Consider the following 23358-nt stretch of genomic DNA (forward strand, 5'->3'; position numbering starts at 1 on the left):
CGTCCGGGCCCCTTGGCTTTGGATGTGTGCATATGGGTGGTTCTTCTGTTTGCCCAGCTGTTTTCTGCTGTGACTTAACGAGCAGTCGTGAGCAATTTTTATTGGTTTGTCTTCTTGCAGTTGTAAATTTCCTTAACAGATTGCTGGCACCACAACACTGCATCCTTCTAGAGAAGCATTTTGTCACATTTTGCTTTCTAGTAGTTTGCTTTCCAGTCATTTTGCACGTTCCTGTCCCATGAGTTCTTCAAACTAAGGAAACCTCAGAGTGAACTTTCTCTCTTATTTCCTAACTCGGTGAACAGCATGCCATCCACATCATCAACTCAGTTTTGCTTCTCCTTCTCTCATTCCCCATGTCCGGTTGGTGACCTAGTTCTGTCACTCTTGCATCCCTAACAGCCCTCAAATGTTCATTCTGCTTGTCCGGTCAGCTGTCACCGTAGCCCAGCTCTCACTGTCCTGTACACTTGCAGAGCCTCCACGACCCCACCCCCGTCACTTGTCTGAGTGCAGAACGGAGCGCTTTCTCTATGTCACACCACCACCCTGCCTCCCGGCCCCCAGCAGGCCATGTATCCTCCTTGACTCAGCTCCCCCAGTCCTCCGCCCTGTGGTGGACGCCCCTCTTGGTTTGCACTTGGCCGCTGTGCAGACTGAGTGCTCAGTAAGTGCTGAGCGCTGCCTGGGCTGGCAGTGCCAGCTGTGCGTCTTCTCCAAGGTCAGCCGCTAGTTGGTGCCAAAGCTTGGACTAGAACTCAGGTGGCCGACCTCTGTTTAGTGTTTTTTCTTTGAGGCCACTGTTTTCTCTGCCTGCGTCTCTGGAAGCTTTGGAGGTTCAGGATGCTGGCCTGGGGTGGGTCTATCTGTTGGGTGGGCCAGGGGCCTGTAGGTTATGTGGGGCCAGGAATTGTGTCTTGCCTCCATTTCTGACAGCTTCAACAGCTTCTCTGCTGTCCTCACTTTTCTGTTTTCTTCTTCTGACTCTCTCTCAAGCGGTTTCATCATCTTTAGGGGGGCTCTCAATCCACCTCGCTGCTGGTGAAGCCTCTGTTTTTCTTCCTGTCACGCCCAGAGCAAAGATTTCCCCCGACTCAACTCTCCCAGACCTCACACCTTGTAGCACACGCATGCCCACCCAGCGCCCCTGTTCATGCTGTGCACGTGCAGTGTGCCCGCACAGGATTTGAGTAAAATCGTGATGCTCCCTTCTTGGCCTTCTGTGCCATCCGCTCTGTCTCTCAGCCTCTGTGTAACACGTGGGTGGTGGTCAGGTCCGTGGTGGGGTTATGTGGATGGTGTGGCAGGTTCAGACAATATTTGTAAGCAATTGGGTGTCTTAGAGGCATGAAGTATAAAAGTGCATATTTTGGAATAAGTGATACATGTTCATGGTATAAAATTCAGAAGGTGCAGGGGGTATTTAGGGAAAACCAGTGTGTCTCACCTCTCCTTCCAGGCACCTGGTTCTACCCTGGGGCTCCCTGTTGGCCCCAGTTCCTTGTGTCTTCTAGAGAGATTTGGTTCATATCATGCCTGTGGGTGTGTCGACTTCCTTCTGTCCACGCTGAGCGGTGGCACACAGTGCACAAGGTTGGAACCCCTGAAGTGCTCATCTTCAGAGGCTCGGTCAAGTACAGGCACACCTTGGGGATATTGTGGGTTCGGGGCCAGACCACCGTAATAAAGCGAGTATCACATTAAAGTGAGTTGCACGAATTTTTTGGTTTCCCAGTGCGTATGAGAGTTAGCTTAACACTGTACCTTAGTCTGTTAGGTGTGCAATAGCATTATGTCTAAAAAAACAATGTACATGCCTTAATTTAAAAATGCTTTATTGCTCAGCAGTGCTAACCATCATCTGAGCCTTCAGCGAGTCACAGTAGTAACATGAGCGATCACTGTTCACATATCACCATAACACATACAATAGTAATATCGAAAAAGTTTGAAATGTTGCAGAAATTACCAGAATGTGACAGACACACAAAGCGAGCAAATGCTGCTGGAAAATGGTGCCGACATGCTCGATGCAGTGTTGCCACAAATCATCAATTTGTAAAATATGCAGCATCTGTGAAGCGCAGTAAAACGAGGTCTGCCTGCGGTAATAAGGATGAGCTCTTAGCAGTAAGGAGGCAGCTCTGTGTGTCCTGTTACAATACAGCAGAGCGCACACACCGTACGCTGCCTGTGACGTCCTGCGTCTTGGAGAGCCTTCCATATCTGGACATGGAGTGTGACCTGTAGATCTCCCTTCCTGGCCATTGGCTTCTGTCCAGTCTTTTGCTGTTATAAACGATGTGAAGTGAATATTCTTGTATATAGCACTTCTCACCTGTGTGCTTATATCTGAGTGAATTAACAGAAGTGGGATTGCTAAACCAAAGGGCATTCATTACATTTTCAATTTCCTGGGCAGTGCCACTTGCTGTCTCTAGAGGCTGTGCCAAGACGCTGTCCCCAGCAGTGTCTCTGTACGCTTCTAGAGCCTTCCAGCAGCAGCTGTCAACCCCTCTGGCTTTGGCAGTTTGACAGATGGACAAAAGTTTCCTTTCCATTTCCCAGTGAATGAGGCTGAATGTTTGAGCTGCATCTTCTTTCTTTTCTGTAAACTTTAATGATTTTTCTACTAGGTGATGGCATTTTCTTATTGTTTTGGAAGAACTCCATTATACAGAAGGCTCTTGTCTGTGATAGCAGTTGCAGATATTTTTGATTTTGTTTATGGTGTGTTTTTCCTGATAGCATTTTTCTCTTTTGGTTGAGTGTTTGAATGTACCGGTCTCTTCTTTTTCGGCTTCTGGGTTTTGAGTCTTAATTAGAAAGGCCTGTCCCACTTGGAGATTTTTTTTTTTAATTCTCCTGTGGTATTTTCAGGAGATGTAACTCTTACTTTTAAGGCATAATTATGCTCCATCTGCTGTCCTCGTATGAAGCGTACAGTTCAGCGAGTGCTGGCAGCACGCACACCTGGGTGACCAGCGCCGTCACTGAGATATGGAGGGCTCAGCACCTCGGCTCCGGGAGCCGCCCGTAGCTCGCTGATGCCTTTTGTAGAATGTCACACGAGTGGAGTCAGAAAGGATGGACCCCTGTGCCTGGCTCCTTTCTGTCAGCGCAGTGGTTTCTGAGAGTCATGCTTGTTGTGTGTGTCGGTAGCTTGTTCCTCTTTGTTGCTGAGCTGTCTTGAGTCTGTGGCTGTTCCGCAGTTTATCTGTTAGTCCATCTGTTACAGACATTTAGGTTGTTTTGTGTTTTGGGCTCCGATGAATGAAGCTGCTTAAGCATTTGTTTAGAAGTCTTTTTGTGGATGTATATATCTTCATTTCTTTTGGATACATGCTTATAAGGGGATTTCTGTCTATTTATAAGAAACTGCCGAACTGGTTTTGAAAGCGGTCGTACCGTTTTACGTTCTCGTAAGTCGTGTGTGAGTTCCTGTTCCTCCACATTCTCATCATCTCTGAATATTGTTTTTTTCCAGCACGTTTATTGCCGGCTTTCCTGAATACACACAACCAATGATAGACCACCTGGTTACCATGAAGATAAACCATTGGGATGGGTAGGTTTTGTGTTTTTGTGTTTGCCTAATTAGCTTATCTGTCAAATAAGAATTCTTATTTTTTCCCAAAGGAGAGATTAAATTGAGCTCGTAAGCCTTGAGTATATTGTCTAATTGTAGATTTCTTTTTTTTTTCAGTTTATATACATATATACATATATTTTTCCATTTAAACTTTTTATTTTATATTGGAGTATAGCTGATTAACAGTGTGATAGTTCAGGTGCACAGCAGAGCGACTCAGCCATACATAAACATGTATGCATTCTCCTCAAACTGCCCTCCCATCTAGGTAGATTTCATATTTTAAAGTAACTCCTGAGAAGTAACGTAAGTTCCAGTCTTCATGCCTGATGTGTTGGTTAATGGTCTATCTCCAGTTTTACTTCTGGAGACCTCAGTGAAGTCTGCTGGGTGTGGAAACTTTGCCGTGTCATGGAGGGCGGGTAGCCTCCTGAGGGCGAGGACCTTAGGCTGTGGGATCTGCCTCATCTGCTCTGCGGCCAGGGCATCCCAGCTCGAGTCCGATCCATGTGGCCGCTTAGCCGTCTTCTCCATCCTTCCTGGAGCCAGGCAGGCCTGTAGCTTTTTCGTGATTACGAAGCAGCTTCAAGGTGTCTTAGCATTTCCAGCAGTTAAACGTGTCCCTTCAAAGGGGAGGGCCAGTGTATAACCCAGAGCGGGTATCAGTGCTTCTGTCAGCACCTCAGGGAAGACAGCTTATTTTCTCTTGGGAGGCTCGGTGTGGCTGCCGGTGCTCAGGCCGTGGTCTGAGGGACACAAACGCCAAGTAGCTTCTTCAGGTTCTGCGTCCGGAACCCCAGCTTACAGTGGGTGTTTGTTGCAGTCAATAGGACATTTAAAACCAAAATTGCAACTGTGTCATCCATGGTGTTAGACTAAACTTTTGAGCTATTGAAATCTCCAGCTGTTGTTGAAATGTTTATTTCTTCTTTCATTTCTGTCAGGTTTCTTTCACATATTTTGGGTGGGACTCTCTGGTTAGGTGCAATTACATTTCTAACTTTTGTATCTTCCAGATGTATTAACCGTTTATTGTTATGAAATGTCCCTTTTTGTTTCACGTTAGATTTCTTGTCTTAAAGTGTAATTTGATATTATTATGGCTGAAGGGTTGGCAAGCTTTTTCTTTAAAGGGCCAGAGAGTAAACATTTTAGGTCAGTGTCCCATGTATTTTATTGTTTTTTTCTTTTCTAAGATTTATTATTTATTTATTTAATTTATTTTTGTCTGTGTCGGGTCTTAGTTGTGGCACGCAGGATCTTTGCTGAGGCATGTGGGATCTTTCGTTGGGGGGCGCGGGCTCTTTGTTCTGGTGCACAGGCTTCTCTCTAGTTGTGGTATGCAGGTTTTCTCTTCTCTAATTGTGATGCACGGGCTCCAGGGCACACGGCCTCTGTTGCTGTGGCGGGTTCCAGGGCGAGTGCTCTGTAGTCTGCGGCACGCGAGCTCTCTAGTTGAGGTGCGCAAGCTCAGTAGTTGTGGCGCATGGGCTTAGTTGCCCCGCTGGCATGTGGGATCTTAGTTCCCTTACCAGGGATCGAACCCATGTCCCCTGCATTGCAAGGTGAATTCTTTACCACTGGACCACCAGGGAAGTCCCCTGTTTTTTTCTTTTTAAACCCTTTAAAAATGTGAAAACCATTCGAAGCTGGGGCCTTACAAAAAGAGGCCTCTCACAGCCACTATTGTCCTGCACCCTTGTCTGTGTGTCAGGGGGATGGCAGATGGTCCCGCCTTTACATCCAGCCTGACAGCGTCTGCCTTTTGTTTGAGGGCTTCAGTCCTTTCACATCTGAAGTGGTTATCAATTTATACCTGTCATTTTGCTATTTGGTTTCTATTTTTTCTTTTTTTGTTGTTGTTAATTTTATTTAAAATATTCTTTGTGGAAATACTCTGTTTAGTATAAGCTCTAAAAACCTGAAGTTTCCAGGATGTATGAATCACAGAATGGAGGGGAAATTGCAGTCAGCTTTGAAGGTCCTTACGATAACACCTGCTCACATTTTCTCAAATGTTGGGATTCACAGAGCATGATTATGACCTAATTTTCTTATGATTCTTCAGAGATGGAGATATTTCTGCCTTTCTCTGTTTTTGGCCTGGATTACATCCATGAGGAGATATCAGCTAAAAGTTCATAAATAGGGTCTCTTCAATTTCCTGTGAATACATGGCTTGTAGAAAATGGGGAGCCTTAGAGAATTCCTTACAGACATTCTTTAGTGGTGTATTTATACCTTCACTAGTATAGGTATTCGATTATACTTTTAATAGTATACACTTTTGAGAAGTATTATCCGTTGTTTTGGGTTTCTTTTTAAACATTTTCTGATAAACAGCTAGCTCCTACAGTATAGCACAGGGAACTATATTTAATATCCTGTGATAAACCATAATGGGAAAGAATGTGGAAAAGAATATATATGTATAACTGAGTCACTCTGCTGCACAGAAATTAACACGTTGTAAATCAACTATAATTCAATAGAATTAAAAAAAGTTTTCTGATACTTAGACGTACTCACCCCAAATAATTTATGTATCAAAATAAACATAATTAAAAATTTTTTGACTGTGGTAAAATACATGTAATATTTATCTTAATCATTTTTAGTGTAGAGTTCAGCTAAGTACATTCCCCTTTCTGTACAACCAACTTTTTCATCTTGCAAAACTGAAACTCTGTCCCGGTTAATCATCGACTCTCCCTCCCCTTGGCAGCCCCCATTCTCCTGTCTGTCTCTGAATGTAACTCCTCTAGGAATCTCATATGGAATCCTACAGGATTTGTCCTTCTGTGACTGGCTGATTCCACTCAACATACTGTCCTCCAAGGTTCATCTGTGTTGTAGCATGTGTCAGAATTTCTTTCCTTTTTAAGGCTGCACAATATTCGATTGTATATACATGCCGCATCTTCTTTATCCATTCATCTGTCCATGGATACTTGGGTTGCTTCCACATTTTAGCTGTTGTGAGTAATGCTGCTGTGAATATGGGTGTATGAATATCTCTTCGAGACCCTGCTTTCAGTTTTTTGGGTATATACCCAGAAGTGGGATTGTAAGCTTAAATAGTAATTCTATTTTTAATCTCAAAAGCCATACTGTTTTTCATAATGGCTGTACCATTTAACATTCCCACCAGCAATGCACAAGGATTCCAATTTCTGCAAATCCTCACCAGTACTTGTTATTTTCTTTCTTTCTTTTTCTTTTTAAATAGTGTCGATCTTAATGGATGTGGGGTGTGAGATGGTATTTCACTGTGGTTTTGATTTGCATTTCCCTAATGATTAGTGACGTTGAGCATCTTTTCATATGCTTGTTGGCTATTTGTATATCATATTTGGAGAAATAGTTCAAGTCCTTTGCCCATTTTAAAATGCAGTTACTTGGTTTTCGTTGCTGTTGTTGGGTTGTAAGAGTTCTTTATATATTCTGGATGTTAGTCCCTTACCAGATACATGATTTGCAGCTATTTCCTCCCATTCTGTAGGTTGCCTTTGCACTCTGTTGCTTGTATCCTTCGATGTGCAGACGTTTAAATTTTAACGTAGTCCAGTTTACCTGTTATCAGTGTATATAGTTTTACTTTTGCCTGTGCTTTTGGTGTTACATCCAAGAAAACATTGCCAAATCTAAGGTCATGAAGCTTTTCCCCTGTGTTTTCTTCTAAGAGTTTTATAGTTTGAGGTCTGTCATTTAGATGGTAAATATAATATTTTTAAATACAGAAAGCTTATCCTCAAAGTGCACTAATTAGAGGATAAGTGTAACTAAGCCTGTTAGAATAGCTGCCTCCTTGGCAACTGTGGGGCTTTATCTGCTCTGAGACCTGATCACTGAGCCTTCAGAAGTGGCTTCCTGAATGGGCTCTTAGCACATGAGACCTCCCTGCCTTGAAGAGCTGGCTGTTTTCTGTTGGAAGCAGACCCCTAAGCTGGTCTGGGGGCATCGAGAGGCCCGGTCATACACAGGAGGGGAAGGATCTCCTGCCCCAGCATCCACTTTCATCCTCCAAGTGCTTCTCTCTGGTGCTTGTGTACTTGGAACGTATAATGATCAAAATGCAGATGCCCCCTTTTGCATGTTTCTTCTTTAATATCGTTATCATGTTCTGTCTTGTTCTGTAGTCCTCCTAATTATTATTTTAAGGAAATGACTACTTCCTGTTCTGTCTAGAGCTCTTGGCAGTGCCCTCCTGACTTTTAGTGCTGGGACGGGGCTGGGGGGGCGTGGGGGAGGGTGTCAGCTTCACAAGTCGCCCTCAAGGTTTGATCAGACCTGTCTGGCCCCTGGCAGGTTCCGGAGGGAACTCGGCTTCATTAGCCCGTCCTGGGGTCGTCCTTCTGTTCTGTGTGTTGAGAATGTAACAGATGTGCGTTGACTGGAAGTGTTTGCACTGATGTGATGTATGCCTCCTGTCTATTAGCGTGAGCCTCACGAGCTTCCCTCATTTAGCCCTCGATCTTCCCAGTGGTGGTTTCACAGGCTCTCCAGTACTTGCGTCCTCTGCATCCCTTGGGGTGCAGGAGGTTGGAGACATACTGTGCCATCCAGCGCCATGCAGATGGCAGCTGTGTCCTGACGGGGACTTGCATGTAGTGCCTCCTCTTGGTGAAGTCTCTCTCCCTCATTTGTTATGAGCAGAGGTTCTTACTTGCTTGTTAGTTTGTGTTTGTTTTCATAGTGTTTGACTAAGTGGCCATTTGACAGCTCCGGTGCACTGTCCTCTCTATAATTGAATAAAGCCAGAATCCTCGAAATGAAGGACTAACAGTGTTCTCTGCCCCGCCCCCCAGGGCCATCAGGGAGCTGTCGGCCAAGGCACTGCGGAACCTGGCTCAGCGAGCACCCGAGCACAGCACCCGTCATGGTAGGCGCTCCTCCTCACACTAGCACATGCGTGTGCACCACGGACACATGCACGAACACGCAGCAGGAAGCCCCGGAGGCCCCCTCACTGATTCCAAGGCCTGGGGGTCTCTCTCTTGCTGAGAAGGCTTTGAAGAACTTGTCTGTGCTTCATCAGGGACAGAACACAAACGAGGTACCATGGCCTCTGGGAGCGCAGGTGCTGTGACCACTGAGGTGTGTGTGTCCCCAGGAGCCACAGGATTCCTGCGCCATTCCAGCAGGAATCGATGGATCTGCTGCACACTGTGTGTTTCAGAAGTAGCCTTAAAACAACAAGTGAAGTAACTCATAATGTAACATATTAAACAGTGAGCTGCTTCCCTGGGGCTGCAGTGGATTTGCTGACTTCCTGGGCCAGGCCTGAGCGCACTTTACTCAAGAACAGAACAGCCAGTCTGAACTGATGACACGTCCTTATCATTAAGGAAAGAACCTGTATATGTTCCATCATGTTTTTTCCACTTGGAATAAGTAGGCATCTGATTTTAATTTAGGGAACAATACACAAATTTCTCCACATTATACTTATTCCCACTGACATTTATTAGAGAAGTAACTGTTGGTTGGATCATGGTTCTTCATTTGGAGTTACTGGTTTTAATCACACACTCTGGGATTTTAAATGAAGATTTGGGGCATGTTACCTCCTAAGGGCCCTTTCAGCTTCGTGGTCTGTTAATTAAGCTTAATGTCAGGAATCTCACCTGGTGTTTATTTTCCTTTTATGATAATCCTGCTGCCTGAATGAAGGGGACACTTTCTTCCCAGTTCAAGAGTGCTGACCGCCCCAGGATAAGGGATTTCCCTGATTCTTAAACACTGACCGCTACCAGCTGCCACGTCTGAGCGCCTGTGTGGGCCCTCTCCTGGCAAGGACGCTGTGGCCTCTGCCCGGCTGTGATTGTGGTTCCCCCTGGATGGTGGGGCTGGTGGGGCTGGTGGAGCAGAGCCGCTGTGGGTGCGGCTCCTTGTCTGCGCTCCCTGCCAGGCTGCAAGGACTGTCTGACTTTGCTTTCTGTCCCCAGAGCACAGGCGTGGAGGCTTCCTCTGCTCTGATCGGGAGAGGGCGAGCTCTAGGCTGAGGCACCGTGTGTTTGCTGTAGGGTCCTGCAGCCCAGCCTCTGTCCTCCCTGCCCCCTGGGCAGAGCCCTGGCAGCCCCTGAACAGCAGGAAAGACCTGGAAAACAGTCTCTTTTCCTTCTTCCCTGCTGTCTGTTCTCACCCTGGGTCACCACCCTGTGTCCGGAGCCCCGAAGAGCATGTGCTGTCTGGGGGCTAGTGTCATCCTCGTTCACATTCCTGCTTGCTGCCCTAGTGTCTGCTGACAAAGTCTGGCATGTCAGAGACTTCAGTTTAGCCTTGGTCGTGAGATAATGATCCTGACAGAGATAACTGAGTGGGTTTGTTTCTCCCCTGGATCCTGAACCCTTGCGTCTGTCACCCTGTGTGCATCTCCCATGTGTCCTTTGCAGTTTTCCCGCGTCTGCTGTCGATGACACAGAGTCCAGACCTACACACTAGGCACGGGGCTGTGCTCGCCTGCGCAGAGGTCACCCACAGCCTGTACACACTGGCCGTGCAACAGGGCAGGTAGGAGCTGGGTCACAGCTGGGGCCCTGTCCACGCGCCCCTTCCTTTTTGCCGGCGGCATGGTCTCCAGGGGCCCTGTGCTCCTGACGACATCTGTCAGTGGTCCCCTGTCCTCTCTGGGGTACCCCACCTCTCTGAGCTTCTCCTGTCACCTCGCTCTTTCTGAGGTAAACAGATTGTAAAAGCAAAGACACGTTTTCAGAGTTTGTGTTGAGTAGCTCATATATTCAGTTTTCTTTGTTCATTTATCACTTTCAATAATTTAAAATACCAGAGAATATAAATTTAAAAGTGTCTTACCAGGAGCCTTTTCTGCTGGCTCAGTTAGTATAAATAACAATAGACACGCAGCTTGGGGTTGCTGAGAAGGTCCGAATGTTGAGAATGTTTTGTGAAGCAGCTGCTTCGTCTTCCTACTTGATTTTCCAACTGACTTTTCCTCAGAGGCAAAAGCTCAGAGCATACTGTGATGTCTGTGCTGTGGTTCTTGGACTCCAGCTTGGGGAAAAGTGTATTTTAAGTGGCTTCCTGTCCTTCGAGGTGATTTCCTGGGGACACAGTGATAGCAGGTCCGAGTTGACCCTGCTTCTCTCCCCACAGTCCGTTTGAATGACATCAGCGAGGGGGTGAAATGGCACCTGTGGGCTTGGCCGAAGACCTGGCATTTATGGAATCCTCTCCTGGTGCAGCTGTGCAGAACTCACCTAATCCCCTGGCAGTGCGTGTGACAACACGTTTCCCCCCAGGGAAGGCTAGAGAGACCGGCCCCCGGGGGTTTTTTGGGGGCTGGTCGTGTGGGTTCTCTACCTGCCATGAACCCAAATCCCAGACTCCCAGAAGAAATCAGGTTTCAGCATAATCCACGTGGTTTGTGCAAACAGTCTGGGCAGTTAGGGAATGGGGAGAGCCCTGCAGAAATCCAGGTTTCTGGGTGCCGAGCAGGCCTGTCCAGGGCGGCAGTGAGGCCACTGGCTACAGGGCCCTGACCGCAGCCTCAGCCGCTGTACTCTTTTCCAAAGCAAGTCACGGGGCGCCTGGGAGCTGGGCTGCTCCCCGTCCCGGGGCCGCAGATTCTTCCCGAACATGGGGTCCCCGCTCTCAAGCAGGCGCCTCATCACAGCCCTGTCTCTATTGTCTGCTAACCGCTGACTGAGAAGGTCTTCCGTCTGCACCCTTGAGTGGATATACCTTCAGGGATGCCCCTGCAGGTGCTTGCGGGCTGGGAGCTGGCGGGCCACCAGGCCTGCATGCGTGTCTCCCTGACGCTGTCCCAGGACCTCACACGTTGTGTTTGAACTCCCGCAGGCCCATCTCGGACTTCCTAGACGAGAAGGCCGTGCAGGGCCTGAAGCAGATCCACCAGCAGGTCAGTGTGCAGCCTCTGGGGCGCCCCTCTTCTAGGTCTCCTGGTACCTGGGGCCTGCCTGCCTCCAAGCGAAGCCCCGAGGGTCAGTCCTGGGGCTGTGGTGCAAACCCTTGGGGTGAGCTCGGGCTCTTCTGTGTGGCCAGGTGTCCTCCGCTGGACATTGCACAGCACCCGCCTCTCATCTAGTCCTGCTGTGCAGCCTGGCCACCCTCCTCGCTCGGGCGCGTCCTCACGCAAGGGCGGGTGGGCAGTGGCACACAGAACAAGCACGAAGGCCTTGCACCCCCAGCTGTGCCTCCATGGTGGGGAACCCCGAGTCTGAAGTCACACCCAGGGTTTGTGTATGCACTTCTCTGGGGAGGAGGTGTGTGCATTTTTCTGGGTTTTTGAGATTCTCAAAGGCTTCTGTGAGTCAAAATTGGTGAAGTATGAACTGTAGGTCTTAATGTTATAGGATAACCTGGAAGTCACTCTCGAGATGTTAAACGGCTTTACTGTTTGTTGTTCTGAGTAGAGTTTTGTTTTCTTTAAGATTTAGCTCTTTATGTAATAATTCACCATTTTGACGTCTTTCCCTCCTCATCCTCTTGGTGCCGTTAACTTTCTTTTCCATTTTGGCAAAACCGTACCATCTGTTTAGGTGCATTTCTCACCTTTAGAGTGGAGTCTGGTGCTCACCTGACACTGTCAAGCCGGGCTGACGCCGTGTAACGCAGGAGGCGGTTCAGTGCGGGGACCGTCCCCCGTCCTCGGCTTCCTTTTTCTGTAGAGCCTGGGTAATAGTGGGACCTACTTGCTTGAGTTTCTGTGAGAATTAAAGAATGCATTCGAGAGTTGAGTGGAGTTGCTGGCGCAGCATGAACATTCAGTGAGTGGTGGCTGGGATGGTAGTTAGTGGTGATGCTGTGAATGGCTTCTCTGAGTTCCTTGCAAGGAGAAGGACCGTTAGGGTTAGTTTACTGCCTGAGGGGCTGTCGGGGGGGCAGGTCCGGGTATCCAGGCCCCCCCTCGCTGGCTGGCAACCCTCTTCCTCCCCTCTCTGACCCCTGGTTTCTCTTCCAGGTGAGGGAAGGAGGGATCTGGGCTGTTGTGAGGATTGAATGTGGTAATGCACGGTGGGTCTTAGTGAGGGAGGGGCTTGTTAGTGAGGTGCTCTTGGAGAGTGGAGGGGCTCCATCAGCCCCTCCTGGGAAACGCCCACCTGTGTGTTTCTTTTTGTTATCCTTTTGATGCTTGTTATATACCTGCTGTGTTATTTTTTAAATCCTAGTAATTTAAATAACTAAGTAACTTTCAATTCTTTATTTTTAGCTTTATGATCGTCAGTTATACAGGTAAGCTTTACACACCTGAAGTTTTATGTTTTGTGAAGAAAATATTGGGCCCCTAGTCATGGGTGTCTCCCGAGTGGTCCTGGCCAAGTTGCCTGTGCTTATCCTATTTGAGGGGGTGAAGAGCCATGAAAGCCTGGTTGGATTCTGAGCTTCACTGACGACGTGGTGAGAAGCTTGCTCGTTTGACTGTGGAGTCTGACGGGGCTGGTGGCTATGGACAGTCCACCTGCAGCAGCGGCACCGCCTGGATCTGCCTTCTGCCCTTTGCAGTGGGTCTTCTCTGCCCTGGAGGCTGTGGTCTGCCCTCTGAATGTCGTGCGGATAGAACCAACCTGTGGAGCCTTGGGGTCTGGTCTTTGTCACCGAGCATGCTGTTTCTGAGATTCACCGTGTGGTTGGCGTACGGTGGTGTGTTCTTCTGTAGTGCTGTGTGGTGGTCTGTGGCGTGTGTGCTTGGTGTGTTTCTCCGCTCGCCAGGTGATGGGCATCTGGGTTGTTCCAGCTTTTGGCTTCTTCGGGATAAAGCTTGTGTGAACATTGGCGTACGAGTCTTAGTGTGGACGTGTTGCTGGGTCATGCGGTGCAGTGTGTCTAAGGTGTCCTCATCAGCGCTGGGGTGGGGCTGATCCTTGGGTGTGGGGTAGCTCATCACCACTTTAGTTTGCATACCTGGGGCCTGGTGACCTTGACACCTCCTGTGTGGACTGGCTGTCCTCCCTCTTCTGTGAAGTGACTGTTCAGATCTTTTGCTCATAAGAAAAATCTCATGCTCTGTAGTCTTCTTACTAAGCTGTCAGCACTCTTGTCATGTTCTGGACACGAGCTCTTTGTAGACAGGTGATTTGCCAGAACTTTCTCCCAGACTGTGGCTTGCATCTCGTTTTTCTTGTGTGTGTGTTTTTTTTGTTTTTTTGTTTTTTTTTTGCGGTACGCGGGCCTCTCGCTGTTGTGGCCTCTCCCATTACGGAGCACAGGCTCCGGACGCACAGGCTCAGCGGCCATGGCTCACGGGCCCAGCCGCTCCGAGGCATGTGGGATCCTCCCAGACCGGGGCGCGAACCCGTGTCCCCTGCATCGGCAGGCAGACTCTCAACCACTGCGCCACCAGGGAAGCCCTTTCTTGTGTTTTAATGTAACACGGTGCAGGGCAGTGGATGTCAGCCTGTTCTTGTTTGACGTGTTCTCATTTTGGCCACTCTCCCTGCCTCCAGCTTTCCTGGCAGCCCAGGGCCTGCTGTGACCTCCCCGCCCAGGGTGGCTGGGGCCACATGGGGGCTTCTCTCAGAGGTTGCTCAGGTGACCTCACAGTTAACTGGCGTCACCCTCTGCTGATTTGGATCTGGTCTCAGTCGGTGCTTATAATTTAAACTTGATCTTCTTTAAGCCTGCGTCCCCTGCCTTATTTCAGAATCCCTTTTCGGGATGAGTCTGCCCGTGGTCAGTTTGCTCACTGATGATCAGACCTGGCCACCTCTCGGACCTCCTTGCGACCAAGTGGGCGCGTAGGTGCGAGCGGCTCCTCCGCATCCTGCAGCGCCTCCAGGATGTGGGCCACGCCTGTGTCAGGACCCTCCGTGTTCTCCGTGGTCTCTGGCCTCCGTGGTTGGTGTGGAGACAGGCCGAGGTCTCAGGGCTTTTGGTGGTGTCTGTTCCCTGTTTAACTGTCCTTCCCTTAGGGGCATCCTGCAGGTGATAAACTCTGCTGAGTGAGTCTCCTCCTGGGTGGGTGAGGCCTGGTGTAGACCTGAACCAATGGGCATGGCTCTGCCTCCCGGTTCCTGCTTCCTGGATGGAGGCCTGGAGGGGGTTCCCATGGGGAGGCCCATGGGCTGCTCTTGGCTGTTCCACTGATGCTGCTGCTTTTCATCTGTTTTAACAGAAAGAAAGGAGCGACTCACTTCCCCTTACATAAAAACATGTTCATTTGTTTCTGGTGAAATGGCTTGAACTCCACGGGACTAACCAGGGATGAGGCAGGCAGTGAGCTGTGTGTGGAGGCCACCGACCACCCCAGGGCCGTTGTGCTTATGTTGTGTGCGTGTGCGGCTTTCTTTGGAGCTGAAGGCTTCTGATGAAATCCGTTAGCATCTTACAAATTCCAAATGCACATCTGCTCTTTGCCTTTGAATTTTCTTTTCTAGTGATAAATCTCAAAAATAAATAGAAAATAACCCCATTCAGTGAGGCCAGTGTAGGAAGGTAATGCATGTGGCCTCTGGTGCAACAGAGGCCCTCTGGGTGGGACGGGCCTGGGTGCCTCAGCAGTGTTTGTTCACGAAGTGTGACTCCCACACAGGTCTTGGCCAGAGGCCCTGGCAGTGACCACAGAAGGGGGAGTCACATGGCCCCACGGGACCAGGCCAGAAGGCTCTTGCCGGGGCTTGAATGCGAGGTGTCCAGTCCTTCTGACCTTGTAGATCCAGCTTAGCCCCATTATTTCCTTGGACTATTTTCTTATTGTGAGTTTGGGGGTCCCCAAGACCACCTTCAGGCTCAGTGGCTTGCTGATGGAAGGACTCAGACCTCAGCAGAGCCATTATGCTTGGGGTTATGGCTTATTGCAGCAAAAGGATACAGATTAAAATCAGCAACATAAAAGACCCGCAGGACAGAGTCCAGGATAGGCCAGGCACCAGCTTCCTGGGTCCCTTCCCTGAGGAGTCACGCTGAATCCTCCCTGTGGCCACATGCACAGCTATTGCCACTCAGGGAGGGTCTCCACCACCCCCACCTCCCCCCGCCTCCAGGCCTTGGCATCCAGGGTTTCCATTGGGTTGAGCTGATTCCCTGTGACCTGAGGCCTCACCATAGATGGCACCAGCGTAGACCTTCCAGCAGGGCCCCCGGCCCAGGTAAACAGAGGATCCTGTCCGGCAGAACCTTCTAGGGGCTGGGAGGTGACCTCCCACATCTGGGACAAAGCGCCAGACCCACCCTTCCTTGGCCCTCACCTCCAGGAAGCGGCCTTGGCTGTGGAAATAAATCCTCTGTCCTTCAAGGGACCCCTTAGGTCTGCCTAGTGCTAGAGTCGTGCGTCCCATGTGCCCTGCAGATCCCTCTGCACTGGCAAAAGGATTGGAGCATCCCGTAGGTTCTGACAAGCTGATGGGGCTGCCCCGTGACACCCTGGGGTGGTCAGTGCTGGCTGGCCGTGTGGGATTGTGCTGGGAGGACCTCTGTGTGTGGTGAGAGCTCTGAGCACTCGCTGTGTCCAGCAGGTTGGAAGGAAAATTCCCTGTTGGGGAGGGGCAGGAGGGTGAGGACTCCTGGCCAGGCCGCCTGGTGCTCCTGTCTCACTGGGAATGCCTGAACTCTCAAACCCAGCAAGTGCTTCCCGTCAGCAGGCCTGGAGTGCTCTCGGGAGCCCTTGTTGAATTTCCTGTGACACTTGAGTTCATGGCAGCCTCATTGCTTGTGATGGCCACCTCCCAGTCCCTGCATGTCACCTGGCAGTGTCAGGCCCTCCTGCAGGAGTGGTGACAGGCCTTCCTTTGCAGAACAGAAGCGTGAAAGTCTTAATCTTAAAGAAATGTGAACTGTGGGTAAGTGGAGACGGCAGCTCACGTAGTCGAGGGAGATGGATCTTGATCTTGGAGGGAAACGTGAGGTGCATGTGGGATTTGCACCAGCCCCATGCTCTGACCCCCTGGAGGGTGTGCTCCTGCCCCTCTGTGAGTGAGCAGTCAGCCCTTGGGAGGCCGCCCGGTGTCCTGGGAGCTGTGGCCGTGCGGCCCCAGGGGTGCCCGGGCCCCTTGGTCTCTTTGGGGCCTCCAGTTGCTTTCTCAGCGATCTGAATGACGTTGGGAACTGTGTTCTCTTTGGCAGACTGTGCTCGGAAGTCTTCCTGGGAAAGGGCATAGCAAGGATTGATTTTCTGTAACCCCCAACATTTTATCTTGAGGGATTATGGGTCTAAATAAAATTAGTGCAGTGAATACCTGTTCACCTTTCTCGCATTATTAGTAACATTGTGGCTGTTCGTTTTATCTCAGCTAGTGTGTGTGTCCCTCTCTTTATATGTGTATCATTTCTCTTTATGGAAAGTAAGTTGCGGGCATGTTGCTTCCTCTTTAAAACTTGCGAGAGCATCAGGGAAGAGCAGAGACTTTGTCCTGTGTAACCATGTACAACCAGTGTCCCCACCACACCCAGGAGAGTCGGTGTGACCTCAGTGACTTGTGAGCGCAGGTTCCTTCAGGTCATCTTCAAATGCTCTCCGTAGCCTTTCCCCTTTGAACTAGGACCTGCTCAAGTTCATGTACCGTGTTTGGTGTCATTCAGTCCCCTCCGTTTTTGTTTTTCATGATACAGTCTCTTTTTAAGAGTTCAGGCCGGTTGTGTTGTGTAACATTCCACATTGTGGGTTTGCTGGGTTGTTCCCTGATGGTTGGACCTGGCTTACCCATGGCATGGCTGGCGTGGACCCTGGTGTTGCCTGTGAAGGGGCTGTGCCATTGCACTTGTCCCCTAGTAGAGACGCTGAGTTGATCCCTGGGTTCAGGGATGACCTCCAGAAGGTCAGACGTGCCCGTGAGCGGGGTGTGTCCCCTTGCAGCTGGCAGCTGACCTGAGGCGGTGGCTTCGAGATGTATGGATCCCCAGTGTCCAGTGCCTGCCTGCCTGGCCTGAATCAGTCGTCGCTCTGCGGCCTGCCAGAGGGTGACTGGCTGATCCCCTCGTTCGCTTTCCGATTTGTCTGGAGAGAGCAGCGTCGCTCCCCACTCCCACCCTGCTCTCTCTTTCTAATGTATCACTATAGACTCACGAGTCCTCCCCGCCCCCCAGTACGTTGTAATCCAGGAACATCATTGTTATTCTTTCTGTTGCTCAAGCTGTCCCGTATTTGACCCACAGGAGCCTGTTTAAATGAACTCCTCTGTCATTTTCACATGATTCACTTAGTCTTTGAGCAGTATCTTTTTAAACCTCTTTGTTTCTATTAATTTGCTTTCTGTTCCTGTCTTCATTGATTGCACTCAGTGCAGTTTTTATTTTCAGATCTGTGTTTTTTATTTCTTGAGGTTCCATTCGTGTCTTCCTCATGCCTCAGTCTCTCTCCTCCTCTCCTTGGACACGTGCAGAAACTAAGAGCTGTTCTGACCCCGCGAGTTCATTCCGTCGTCTTGGGTGCTTCTGGGTCTGGTTGTGTGGACTGGTTTTCTTGGAGCTGTGGGTTGTGCTTTCCTGGTAGTTCTGTTGGGTGCCAGGCTTTGTGGTATTTTTGTCACTGGGTACCGGCTGCTGCTTTCTGGTGGTGTTTGGTTGGTGGGATTGGTTGAATCCTTTCAAGCCCTGTTCTGAAGGCCTGACGGGGCCAGCACAGTCTGACCGGCTGCCGAGGCGGCCCTTCTGCTGACGCCTTGTGCGTGACCAGGCCTGTGCTCTGGCTCACGGGGGCTTCCTCCTGCCCGTATGGGTTCCAGCAAGTTCCCTGCCTTCTCCTTAGGAGCATTTCTCTCCTCTCAGGCTCAGGTAGTTTCTTTTCTCGCATGTGCAGCTCGAGGTCAGCGCTGTCTGGGCTGCTCCCCAGCCCCTCAGATTTCAGCCGCCTCGGCCTCCCCACCTTCCAGCTCAACCTCTTGACTCCGCAGGACAGGCGGCTCTGCTGGGCTTCACGGCTATGCCTTGGGCTCTGGGACTTAGCTGCTCCCTCCCTCCTCCCAAGACCTCTGTTTTTCGGCATCTGAACCTTTGTTTATTTCATCCAGTTTTCTATTTATTTAAGGCAGGAGGGCAAACTCGAATCCTGTTCCTCTACCTGGGCCAGGAGGCAGTCTCATAAACTTCCTACCTTCTCCCTGGAGTGTTTCTTGGATTCACGTCCACCAGTTTCCCGTTGTCAGCGTCCGGGGTCAGTCAGGGTCCAGACGGGCAGCATTTCCTCTCCCCAGTCCTGCTGGATGATGATATCTTTCTAGTGCCTTAAGTTCCTTTAGTTTTTACAAAGTAAGAGTTGAACAGTATTTGGGATTTGTTATATGTGATTGTGTGATGTGATTAGTACCAGTGATTAGAGTCTCCAGTAAAAACTGAAAATCGTCTAGAAGGCGGTCACAGCACGTATTTTCATAAAAAGTAGTTCATACTTCCAACAACAAATGCAGCTATTTAACATCATAATACTTTTTGGAGCCTGAAGTTACATATGTTTCTTGGTGAGGATATTTTATGTTGTTTTGTGTAACAGGAGATTTAACCTTGAATGTTTTCATTACTTTTCAGGGGTCTGGGAGGAGAACTCATGAGACAAGCAGGTAGGTCTGAGCCACGGAGGCTGCAGATGTTGGGTTGTGATCCTTTTTTCCCACCATTGAGGGAAGACAAAAAGTCCTAAGGGCATTTACTTCATTGCTTTCAACACTGGGAAGTTCCCTGATGGGCCCCTTTGCAGGGACAAGTGGCGGGGTGGTTTTCTGGCCAGAATTACCGTGGCGGTGTACCTGGCCTGCACACGGTAACCCCGGGGCTACTTGCCCAGCCCACTGCTTCTCCTGTGTGTGTGCACTCGAGGCTCTAATTTTCAGCTTCTGTGGGGTTTTTTTTTTTTTTTTTTGCGGTACATGGGCTTCTCACTGTTGTGGCCTCTCCCGTTGCGGAGCACGGGCTCCGGACACGCAGGCTCAGCGGCCATGGCTTACGGGCCCAGCCGTTCCACGGCATGAACCCGTGTCCCCTGCATCGGCAGGCGGACTCTCAACCACTGTGCCACCAGGAAAGCCCGGCTTCTGTGGGTTTTGATACATTTTAGTAGCCACGGGGCTGCTGGTGGCTGGGGTGGGATGGGTGAGAAGGGGATGATAAAGTTAGGGATGTCAAATGTGGCCATCTTTCCCTCTTCAATACAATATTTAAATGTAACTGTAGAGCAAAGAACAGTTTTTAAGATTATATTTAAATGTTTGCAGGGAACTCAAGAGATGCCAACATGTAAATATCTAGATTTCTTGAAGCCTTTTCAGCTAAACCTACTAGAAAACCCAGGACTCCGTGCTTAATCAGGCGCTGGGTCAGTCCTGGCCCCATGGTGGGCCAGGGTCCAGGAGAGCCCCTCACCCAGGGAGGGGGAGGGCGGGTGGGGGTCAGTTGGTGTCGATGTGACAGACGTGCCGTCAGCATTCTGGGGTTGCAGGGGGTGACCACAGAACATGTCTGCTTGGCCAGGGACGCGGGCTGGTTGGCACGCCAGAGGGCAGGTGGGGTAGCACCTGCAGTCCTGACTGCGCCTGCCCGGCCCCCTCCCGCCAGGCTGCAGTCATGTGTTGGGATCAGCCCGAGCTCGTGAGTACTCGGTGGAGTCCCCTGGCCTTATCTTCTGGGCCCTTTGGTGCATGTGGTTGTGTGTTTCCGTCCTGGGACTCGTGTCCCCTTCTGGAGCATTCCACTCTGCCAGTTCCCACTGTTCCTTTTTGATCTTCTTCCCGTGCGCCACTGCCTCTCCCCTCTGCCCCTCCAAGAGTTCATGTCTGCCAGTAGCCACTTGTCCCTGGGAAGGGGTTTACAGGGTCCCTTACTGCTCTCGGTTGTCCCAAATCCTCTTCCTCACAAAGAACTGCTGGCTTTCTTCTTCTGCCCCAGTCCTTGCCTGATTGGGATTCTGTTTTGTTAGGAGTAGAGGTAGTGTGCAGATCCTCGGAGGCGCTGCAGAGACAGCCTTGCTGAGCTTCCGGACACTCCCTGTACTCAGACCTTGGCTGGTCTGCAGGCCAGGAAGGCGGTGCCTGGCCAGGCTCTGCTGCAACCCAGCTGCAAGGCCCTCCCCACGGCCCCCCACCACCTGGAGCTCCTGCTCTGATCTTCGTGCCCAGCCTGTGCATATTCAGGGCCCAGTGGCCACGGTGACTTCATGCAGGTCTGGCACGTCACACCTCCGTCCAAGGAGGAGCGGCGTGGCGAGTGGAGTCCCAAGGGAAGGGATGGCCCTGGCTGGTGGGAGGGTGTTGGGGTTCAGAGTGGCCACCAAGCTGGAGAGTGCTGGGCCTCTGGGTGGCCAGGTAGTTCCTTTGTCAGGGGGCAGGGCGTGTGTGGGGTGAGGCCTGGGTAGGACCGAGCACGGGAGCCAAGGGTGCAGTGAGGGCGTGTGGGCAGGGTCTCCCCCAGGCACAGCTGTCACAGAGCTCCTGACCGTACCGTGGCCTGGCAGCGCACTGTCTGCCCAGGACTGCTCCACATGTCTTGAGTCAGACCACACAGGAGATGCATTCCCACCTGAATGTGGGAAGAAGTCCTGGGCTCCTAGGAGCAGTGTGAGAGGCAGTGTCATTAACAGGCCAGTCCGCCGTGCACAGGCTTCTTGTCCCTGCCACTGGGGACCGACCGGTATTTGTGACTTGACGGCAGACAGGAGTGGTGCTGCCGGGTCCAGAACACAAGAGGCCCGACCAGGGCCACGTGTGTGGGTCTGTGTGTGGGCGCACACACCTTTGAGGGGCAAGCCAGGGATGCAGGGTGACTCCAGCAGTGCAGACGACGGGGCCCCTCAGCAAGAAGGGGAAACGAAGCCGGAACGACTTCACGGGAAGCCAGACATGTCAGGAGAGCAGGGGTTGGCTGAGTCAGTGAGCTTGAGAACTCACTGTGCACTGCCCAGGTTGTGAGCAGAGATACCTGGGGCTGCCCTCCTGGACCCACAGTTGTCAGAGCCAAGGCCACCTCGGGTGCGGAAGGAGGAACTGGGACGGGAGGCAGTGGGTGGGGAGCTGAACAGAGGTCCCTTCTAAAAGCGGTCCAGATGCTCGATTCTGGACGAGACCTGCGGGGCCTTGTGTCCTGGTTCATTACTGTCGAGTAAGGCGCAGGCTTCCCTAAGGTGTCTTCAAGGGATGTAGTTTGCTTTTGGTGATTCTCTTTATGAATGTGAGGAGGGAAGCACAGACATGTTGTAGAAGTCCACAAAACGGCACTAGGAAAGCCTGATTTCAGTTCCCGAGATGATTCCTAGTGGAACTGGCCAGTCTCAAGGATCTGAGAGGCCTCACCTTGTTTACGGATGGACTGCTGGTGATTCTGTGCAGGAACCCCCGTGCGAGTCCCCGACCACATGCACGCCTTGCTGAGGTCTGGGGCGTGAGTGGACGGGAAGGCCCGAGCCTGGTGCACGGGGCCAGCTGACCTCCTGGTGTTCTGGCCACTACACCGACCCGACCCGGAGGGACCCGCCTGAGGCCCGCGTCTCTCGCCTCCTGCCTGCCCTCGGGGACTTCTCTGCTGGGAGGTTCGTTTCCTCCGTGTCAGCTCAATGTTCTCATGGGTTTGACGGGTGTCGCTTGGGGCATGGACTCTGGAAACATGAGCTGGTTTCTGCCGGCTGACACTCAGACTCTGAGTCACTCCCCTGCGTGTCATCGACAGCTCGTGATCTGCAAGCCGTTTCTGGGTTTAGGGGCTTGGCCTGGGGTGGGGTGCAGGGAGTCTGTTTTTGTGTTGAAGCAGTGACTTTGCACAGAAACCATCGCTCACAGTGAAGAGGAAATAAAAAGATCACCCGTCATCCCAGCAGTTGGGGACAGCCACTGTTTCAGGGATTCCTTCAAGGTGGTTGTTCCTTCCTTATCAGTTCATGTCTCAGGAAGTTGGGGTCATGTTGCATGTAGCCTCCCACGCCAGCTGGGTGAGCTGCTCAGGGCTGCAGAGTGCTGCGGCTGCGTCGCCCCGCCACCCGTCACAAACATCGTCAGAGCTTGGGAGAACTGCCGTCTTAGAACAGGGAGCGAGTGCCAGAAAGGACGTGCACTCCTGAGCCGTTCCTGGGCCGCTGCCGCGTGCTTCCCAGAGTGTGCCGCCAGCCCGGCAGACAGACGGAAGGGGAGGATCAGGGACTGGCCACCTCGTGTTACTTCTTCTTGGGGACGGCGCTGGGAAGATTTGAGGCTGAGTGGCCACTCCCCGCACATCCTCAGCTGTGTCTTATTGGCTGTTGAACCCATCTGTTGAATTCTTAATTCTTGTGTGTCTGTCTTTCATAATTTCTATTTATCTTTCATAGTATCTGTATCCTTGTCATGGTTTTCAGTCATTTCTTTCACCTCTTTGAACACGATAAGCACAGTTTATAATCTGTCTCTAAAAAATACCATCACCTAGTCCTTCTGTGGTTCTGTTTGTAAAGGCCTGGATGTTGGGTATGAAAAATTACAGCAGTACTTTGAGGCCTAGAAACGTCTCCTCTCCCAGAGAGCCTTTACCTTTGCTTCTGGCCAGACGTGGGGGATTCAGTGCTGGGCTTCAGCGAGCTGACCCAAACTTTACACTTACTTCTAGGGTGTGGTTCTTTGGATTCAAACCCCCCTAGAAGGCCTGGACTCCCAGGTTTGTACCACCACCACCCCTTTGAGGCTCCTAGACGCCGTGGTCATCGTCCTGGATTTTAGTGCCTCCTCCGGGGCCCCCGATACAGGTCAAGGAGAAGCTGCTCTCCTCACTGGGTGGCTCAGCAGTGACTCCGAGCACTTACTGTTTGATTTTAATTTTGTCCAGTGTTTTAAGAACGTCTCAGATGTGGGGTGGTCTGTATTATCTAGTGTGTTCGTTTTTTCAACCTTTTATTTTGAAATAAT

General features: G+C 50.8%; 1 protein-coding gene across 3 annotated transcripts in view; it reads left to right on the top strand.

Annotated features, from left to right (window-relative positions):
* The window catches only part of TBCD (tubulin folding cofactor D), a 176150-nt gene that overhangs the window by 120997 nt on the left and 31795 nt on the right, over window positions 1-23358 (top strand). For all 3 annotated transcript variants that reach the window (XM_060290402.1, XM_060290403.1, XM_030843121.2), the window contains exons 18-23: window positions 3488-3568; window positions 8401-8474; window positions 9988-10105; window positions 11411-11471; window positions 12783-12805; window positions 19028-19059. In XM_060290402.1, the coding sequence (XP_060146385.1) occupies window positions 3488-3568; window positions 8401-8474; window positions 9988-10105; window positions 11411-11471; window positions 12783-12805; window positions 19028-19059 (389 nt within the window). The remainder of the gene's footprint in view (window positions 1-3487; window positions 3569-8400; window positions 8475-9987; window positions 10106-11410; window positions 11472-12782; window positions 12806-19027; window positions 19060-23358) is intronic.

This window comes from Globicephala melas, chromosome 20 (genome assembly GCF_963455315.2).
Source record: "Globicephala melas chromosome 20, mGloMel1.2, whole genome shotgun sequence".
NCBI classification, from domain to species: Eukaryota; Metazoa; Chordata; class Mammalia; order Artiodactyla; family Delphinidae; genus Globicephala; species Globicephala melas.